This window comes from Copadichromis virginalis, linkage group LG3, assembly GCF_057382275.1.
Source record: "Copadichromis virginalis isolate Kocher_CV1m ecotype Utaka linkage group LG3, C_Virginalis_male_GT1.1, whole genome shotgun sequence".
Classification (NCBI taxonomy): Eukaryota; Metazoa; Chordata; class Actinopteri; order Cichliformes; family Cichlidae; genus Copadichromis; species Copadichromis virginalis.
The window spans coordinates 60008941-60016751 of NC_140620.1; the positions used below are offsets into that span (position 1 = coordinate 60008941).

Below are 7811 nucleotides of genomic sequence, written 5' to 3' on the forward strand. Positions count from 1 at the left end.
CAAACCCTGGCTGGCAAATGTACTGGGTAACGTACTAAACCCAAGCTGCCCTCTGATGCATCCATCAGAGTGTGAAAGAAAGTATTTAAGCATAGAACAATGTGCTTGGTTGAATGAGGCATGTTGTATAAAATGCTTTGTGTGCACAGAGTATCAAAGAGAGCTATATAAGAACCAGTCCATTTACCACTGGGTAATTCATATAGTCTTCTTTTCCAGCGGCTGGAGGAAAACATCACCATGTTTGTGAAGAACGAGCTGAAGAAGATCCAGAAGCTTCTGAGTCCAGATCACCCAGAAACTTTAAAGAGCCAGATGGAGGATGAGGAGATGTTTGAAGGAGAGGATGAAGATGAAAGAAAGAGCTGCAGAGAAGCATTTCTGAAGATCACACTCCACTTCTTGAGGAGACTTAAGCAGCATGAGATGGCTGACCATCTGCAGAGCAGTAAGAGAATTTCTCTAAAGACTGAATATTGATCTTTCCTAATAGCTCAAGAAATGGACCAATAGACATTCATCCTTTCAGGGTACTGAAAGGCTATGATATTTATTATATAATATTTTTTTCTGAATTTCTTACCTTCAGAAATATTTGCTCCACTCTGTAAACGAGAACTTAAAGCCAAACTGAAGAAGAAGTTCCAGTGTGTGTTTGAGGGCATCGCTAAAGCAGGAAGCCCAACCCTCCTGAACCAGATCTACACAGAGCTCTACATCACAGAGGGAGGGACTGCAGAGGTCAATGAGGAACATGAGGTCAGACAGATTGAAACAGCATCCAGGAAACCAGACAGACCAGAAACAACAATCAGACAAGAAGACATCTTTAAAGCCTCACCTGGAAGAGACGAACCAATCAGAACAGTGCTGACAAAGGGAGTGGCTGGCATTGGGAAAACAGTCTTAACACAGAAATACAGCCTGGACTGGGCTGAAGACAAAGCCAACCAGGACATCCAGTTCATATTTCCATTCACTTTCAGAGAGCTGAATGTGCTGAAAGAGGAAAAGTTCAGCTTGGTGGAACTTGTTCATCACTTCTTTAATCAAACTAACGAATCAGGAATCTGCAGGCTTGAAGACTTCCAGGTTGTGTTCATACTTGATGGTCTGGATGAGTGTCGACTTAATTTGGACTTCAACAAAACTAAAATCCTGACTGAAACAAGAAAGTCCACCTCATTGGATGAGCTGCTGACAAACCTCATCAGAGGGCACCTGCTCCCTTCTGCTCGCCTTTGGATAACAACACGACCTGCAGCAGCCAATCAGATCCCTCCTCAGTGTGTCAACATGGTGACAGAGGTCAGAGGGTTCACTGACCCACAGAAGGAGGAGTACTTCAGGAAGAGATTCAGAGATGAGGAGCAGGCCAGCAGGATCATCTCCCACATCAAGAAAGCTCGAAGCCTCCACATCATGTGTCACATCCCAGTCTTCTGCTGGATCACTGCTACAGTTCTGGAGGATGTGCTGGAAACCAGAGAGGGAGGAGAGCTGCCCAAGACCCTGACTGAGATGTACATCCACTTCCTGGTGGTTCAGGCCAAAGTGAAGAGGATCAAATATGATGGAGGAGCTGAGACAGATCCACACTGGAGTCCAGAGAGCAGGAAGATAATTGAGTCTCTGGGAAAACTGGCTTTTGATCAGCTGCAGAAAGGAAACCTGATCTTCTATGAACCAGACCTGACAGAGTGTGGCATCGATATCAGAGCAGCCTCAGTGTACTCAGGAGTGTTCACACAGATCTTTAAAGAGGAGAAACAACTGTACCAGAACAAGGTGTTCTGCTTTGTTCATCTCAGTGTTCAGGAGTTTCTGGCTGCTCTTCATGTCCACCTGACCTTCATCAACTCTGGACTCAATCTGCTGGAAGAACAACAAACAACGTCCATGTGGTCTAAACTATTTGATAAACCAAAACTCCAATCTCTCCACCAGAGTGCTGTGAACAAGGCCTTACAGAGTCCAAATGGACACCTGGACTTGTTCCTCCGCTTCCTCCTGGGTCTTTCAATGCAGACCAATCAGACTCTCCTACGAGGTCTGCTGACACAGACAGGAAGTAGCTCACAGACCAATCAGGAAGCAGTTCAGTACATCAAGGAGAAGCTCAGTGAGAATCTGTCTGCAGAGAAAAGCATCAATCTGTTTCACTGTCTGAATGAACTGAATGATCGTTCTCTACTGGAGGAGATCCAACAGTCCCTGAGATCAGGAAGTCTCTCCACAGATAAACTGTCTCCTGCTCAGTGGTCAGCTCTGGTCTTCATCTTACTGTCATCAGAAGAAGATCTGGATGTGTTTGACCTGAATAAATACTCTGCTTCAGAGAAGGCTCTTCTGAGGCTGCTGCCAGTGGTCAAAGCCTCTAAAAAAGCTCTGTAAGTTATAAAGTTTTTATTATTTAATTTGGTTGGTATGTTATGAAAAACACACTGCCATGAACCTCTGTTTTGTTATTGTCAAAATCACTGTAATATAATCACTGTACCTTTATATACACGTGACTTGTATTAATGCTGCTGCCCTCTTGTGGCTAAAGTGTAATTATGTTCTTGTTATTAGGGAGGGTTTGAGAGTAACATGCCAAGTGAGTCAGCAGCTTCGCTTTAGCTTAAAAATCCAAATTCTTATGTCATCAGTTATAGTTGCATGTATTCATTATCATAATTTAACCTTTAATATTAATGTCTTAAATTTATTTTGAGTAAAGTAGCAATAATTTTATGGTTTATTAAATAAATACATCACTAATGAATTATTTATTTCAGTAATTAATTAAAAAAATATATTGATAATGAATTATCGGTTAATTTCATTTAAAATAATTCATTATTTATTTATGTACAATTCTAATTAGTTAATTACATATTTAATCAATTATTGGTTTGTTTTCTATTTTAATTATTTTACTGACACATTTAATGAATTATTTAATGATGTATTTATTTAATTCACGTTGCTACTCCTGGCCCTGCATCGTTGTTCATAAATACATTTTATTTGTCAGCTTCACCCATCAAAGTCAGGGGGCGGGGTTAATGCTGATCAAGTCAAAACCATTGCTTTGGTCTGGTGGGCGTTCTTTTAGTGGGCTTTTCTCAATACTAAGTAGGCCTACACACCAGGGTTTGGACATGTGTGGACCCAAACTATACTTTTACCCTTTTTTGTGTGTCACCAAATACACTTTAATATTTTCTAGACAAGAATGTAGTGGCATAATCTTTAACCTCTTTTGGCTCCAAACAGAAGTGACAGACTTGAGCAGGGTTCATTTAAAGGCTGACAGAAGTGGAGTGGTGACGGGGAGATGTTTGACAGGACAGTGTTTCAGCCTCCACAGGTTCATGTTGTGCTCCATCAGTCAGTGAAGATGAAGTCAGTGCTGATGAGGCTGTAGAATGTGTGAGGGATGTGAATGAGGATGATGAAGATCTGATGATAGCAGATAAAAACAGGCTGCAGAGACTTTGAGCCATACAGGGCACACAGTGTGTGTACAGAACAGCTGAAATCATTATGGAGGCCTCACTGGGATATGGAAGCATCACAGTACAGCTTCAGTGAAGCATTAAAGTCTCTGATATGAGATGAGAAATGAAGCAGCCAGAGCTTTTTCATGAGTGGAAACCCACTGTGACTGTGAGCTGCTGCTACAGCCTCCAGATTAGCCAGCAGCTCATCCTGCTCAACATTTTCTCACCAACTTTAATGGAAGTGTGATGTTTTCAGCTGGAGTGATGGTCAGGGTGGCCTCCCTCTCCTCTTCTTCTCCTCTTCCTCTTTCATTTGTAAAGCCACTTCTGCTGCTTTCATTCATTTGGAAGTCCTGTAGCTGAGTTTGGGAGAGACTAACAGCCTCGGCAGCAGAGGGGAGAAAGGCTGTAACACCACCACTTTACTCTGTTCTACCTGTCACATCGTTTTATCAGGAAACAAATATGCTCATGTTTTTACTATGTTGGTCTTGAAGATGTAAGAAGATCACATGGTGCTTTTTATTATTGTGTTGGTTTGTTTGCTGTCTCTTGGATGGAGCCCAGCTGTGCGTGGCCCCTGGACCTGTGGTCAGAGTGTGTGCTGGATAATCCGGCCCAGGATGAGGCCAAACTGACATGGGATGAAATGTCTGTCACATAATTGAGCTTAGTGTAGTTTCATTTCTGCACAATTTAAAAACAACCAAAACTTTGTTCTGTCTTTTCTGTGTTATACTGTAGACTTTCTCTGATACTGTGTCCAAAAGGAGCAGCTTTTACTTTGAAGGGGAGGCGTCTCTGTTTCCTCTTCAGGTTGGATGATGGAAGCAAATGAGTGTGTGATGTTCTTTCAGTGTTGCACTTTGTAGACGCTCCCTGAGCACTGGTCTCACAGCCAGCTGCACATAGAGACCAGTGTTGTTAGTCCAGGTCAGAAGATGACTTGTTGGAATGAAAATGAGCTTGTAGTTTGTCTGCTTTAATAATGTGACTGGAAAAAGGTGTTGGACTTCAAATATGTCCATTTCTTTCACACTTCACCTTTAAAAGTGAAGCCTTGTGGTTCCTGGAAGGAAAAACACGACTTTTTCAAGTCTTTGTCCTGTTTTTATGATAAATGTACGACTTTAATGTGAAACATTCAGAGTTTTTTCTCGTGTTATGTTTGTTTGAAGCTGCTTCCTGTTGGCTTCAGCTGTTTGGAGTTTCCATTTTCTAAACTTCTACATTCTGAACCTTCTTCAGCTCTGAACAGATGATGAAACACTGAATGATTTCAAGCTCACACTTTGTCTAATAAACTTACATCTTTCATTCTTTATACAGATTGTGGGGCTGTGGTTTGTCAGAGATCAGCTGTGATTATCTGGCAGCAGCACTGAAGTCCAACCCCTCCCATCTGAGAGAGCTGGAGCTGAGCTGGAACAACAGGCTGCAGGATTCAGGAGTGAAGCATCTGTGTGGTTTCCTGGAGAGTCCAGGATGTGGACTTGAAACTCTGGGGTCAGTCAGCATGTTTTAGTTGTGCTGAGATGAATATGATGTGAAAGTTGTGCTGACACTAAACTGCAGACATCAGGCTGATATTATACTGATCCACACTGAGGATCTTCATGGTAAAGTCTGTTTTCTTCTTCTCTGGTTTAGTCCATTGACTGCAGCAGAACAATGTTCACATTTCAAACAGTGAGACTCAACGTATGGCCCGCGGCCCACACGCGGCCTGCCCACCTTTCCTGATTCAGAGAGAGGGGACCCTGATTAACTGTGTAGTGTTCTTCCTCACAGTTCTAAGTATCAGACACAACAATGAATAATCCACAGCTGACTGTCTTTAGCAGGTCAAAGGTCACGGCACACAGCAGACAGTGGGAAATATTATAACTCTGATCATTTATCAGCACATATCCATATGTATAAAAACAAAGCTGACACTGTGAGACTTGATCAGAGGTGTGATCATCACAGCAGAGGCCTTTGTGTCAAAGTCACTGAGGATCAAACAGAAACACATGAAGCAGATTTTCCTGTTCTGGCTTTTTATAGCAGATAACCTTCAAAATATTCTGCAGTCCATCAAAAACTGAAGCAAACCATGAATCAACATGTGAACATGAGCTGATGCTGCTGAAGTGAAGCAAAGTTACAGAGGTTTGATTACAGACACAGCTGAGAGTTTGTAATCTGTCATCATTTTAAAAGGTTTACATTTCTTCAGTATTGAACAGCAGAAATGAGGCTTTGTTTTGGGAGGCCGACAGCAGTGAACACAACAGCAGACTGGTGCGTAATAAGCAGTGAATAATGCAGGAAACAGATTTTTGAAGGTAAACTGTTCTTGAAGTACACTGAGAGAGAGAGAGCTGTGCAGGAAGTAAACGTCAAAGTCAGAGAGAATTCATGACGATGTTCATCAAACGTAAAGCGTAGTTTGGATCTTCTTCTGCTGCTGGTTCACTCAGTTTTGGTTGGAGACAGATGAAACCTGCAGCTTCAGGATCTGTGAGCTGTCCACTTTCAGCCCCGACGGCGTGTCCGTGTACGTGCCGTCGAGTGAACGATCCACGCTCTGTGTTTCCATCTTTGTGTGTTTAGCTGCTCTCATTTACTGTTTTATCTGTTTGCTTGTTGTTGAAATACTTTTGGGAGCTTTAACCTGAGATTCTGGCAAAATACATTTATATTAAAAATCGATTCAGGATTGAATGAATCAACATCGCTTTATTCAAATTAAAACCATTTAAATAGGAAAATCCATTTTTTTACAGCCGCCTCTAATGCTGGGTAATGTCAGCTGGTCCATGTGCAGCTGGCTGTGAGGCTCAGGGAGCGTCTACAAAGTGCAACACAGAAAGAACATCATCCATAAATATTGAGTAATAACTGGACTCTCATACAGCGAGACTCAAATGCCTTTAAACATCAGCTTATCCTGCTGATCCAAGTCCAACACTGAGTTTGTAAAAACATGTTTGTCAATCATTTTGTTTGGTTTCTGAGGAAAATGATTCAATAACTTGCTGCTAATACACAACATTTCATCATATGTCCTCATAACCCTCTTTTGTCTGACCATTTGATCCCATTTGAATTTGCAATAAAGGATCCACAGAGTTTGGTGACAATAATGACAGTAGATGTTTGTGTGGAAGTGCTGGAAGCAAATGAGTGTGTGATGTTCTTTCAGTGTTGCACTTTGTAGACGCTCCCTGAGCACTGGTCTCACAGCCAGCTGCACATAGAGACCAGTGTTGTTAGTCCAGGTCAGAAGATGACTTGTTGGAATGAAAATGAGCTTGTAGTTTGTCTGCTTTAATAATGTGACTGGAAAAAGGTGTTGGACTTCAAATATGTCCATTTCTTTCACACTTCACCTTTAAAAGTGAAGCCTTGTGGTTCCTGGAAGGAAAAACACGACTTTTTCAAGTCTTTGTCCTGTTTTTATGAGAAATGTACGACTTTAATGTGAAACATTCAGAGTTTTTTCTCTTGTTGTGTTTGTTTGAAGCTGCTTCCTGTTGGCTTCAGCTGTTTGGAGTTTCCATTTTCTAAACTTCTACATTCTGAACCTTCTTCAGCTCTGAACAGATGATGAAACACTGAATGATTTCAAGCTCACACTTTGTCTAATAAACTTACATCTTTCATTCTTTATACAGATTGAGTCTCTGTGGTTTGTCAGAGATCAGCTGTGATTATCTGGCAGCAGCACTGAAGTCCAACCCCTCCCATCTGAGAGAGCTGGACCTGAGCTCCAACAACAAGCTGCAGGATTCAGGAGTGAAGCATCTGTGTGGTTTCCTGGAGAGTCCAGGATGTGGACTTGAAACTCTGGGGTCAGTCAGCATGTTTTAGTTGTGCTGAGATGAATATGATGTGAAAGTTGTGCTGACACTAAACTGCAGACATCAGGCTGATATTATACTGATCCACACTGAGGATCTTCATGGTAAAGTCTGTTTTCTTCTTCTCTGGTTTAGTCCATTGACTGCAGCAGAACAATGTTCACATTTCAAACCTTCAATGAAGAAGAAAAATCCTCCACTGGATAATTCACTGTGAAACTCTCCAACTCTTCATTCCACCTTAAAGTCTGTCTGACACTGAAATCCAAAGCAAAATGTGCGTTTGCTTTACAGACAGCAGTCCAACACAAACATACACACATCATCCAAAACACAGTCCAACATCCAAATCTCCTCCACTGCCAGCATGAATGATGGGAAAGAGAAGGAGGAACACTCTGACATTCAGGGTTAGAATGAGTTTCATGAAGCAGACTGTGAAGATCAAAGCTGCATTAGAAAGCTTACATGAATG

General features: G+C 41.8%; 1 protein-coding gene across 1 annotated transcript; it reads left to right on the forward strand.

Annotated features, from left to right (window-relative positions):
* The first annotated feature begins 224 nt into the window (after positions 1-224).
* LOC146716395 (NLR family CARD domain-containing protein 3-like) lies at positions 225-7346 on the forward strand. Its single transcript, XM_085452565.1, has 3 exons — positions 225-448; positions 590-2390; positions 7151-7346. The coding sequence occupies exons 1-3, from the start codon at positions 241-243 to the stop codon at positions 7344-7346; spliced, it is 2205 nt and encodes a 734-aa protein (XP_085308691.1). The 5' UTR covers positions 225-240.
* The last annotated feature ends 465 nt before the right edge of the window (positions 7347-7811 follow it).

What these genes read in the sequence shown, in the direction of transcription:
- LOC146716395 (XM_085452565.1), top strand. Translation starts at nt 241, where the DNA reads ATGTTTGTGAAGAACGAGCTGAAGAAGATCCAGAAGCTTCTGAGTCCA. An exon ending in GGCTGACCATCTGCAGAGCA is followed by an intron (nt 449 to 589) that starts GTAAGAGAATTT and finishes TCTTACCTTCAG; the next exon opens with AAATATTTGCTCCACTCTGT. An exon ending in AAAGCCTCTAAAAAAGCTCT is followed by an intron (nt 2,391 to 7,150) that starts GTAAGTTATAAA and finishes TTCTTTATACAG; the next exon opens with ATTGAGTCTCTGTGGTTTGT.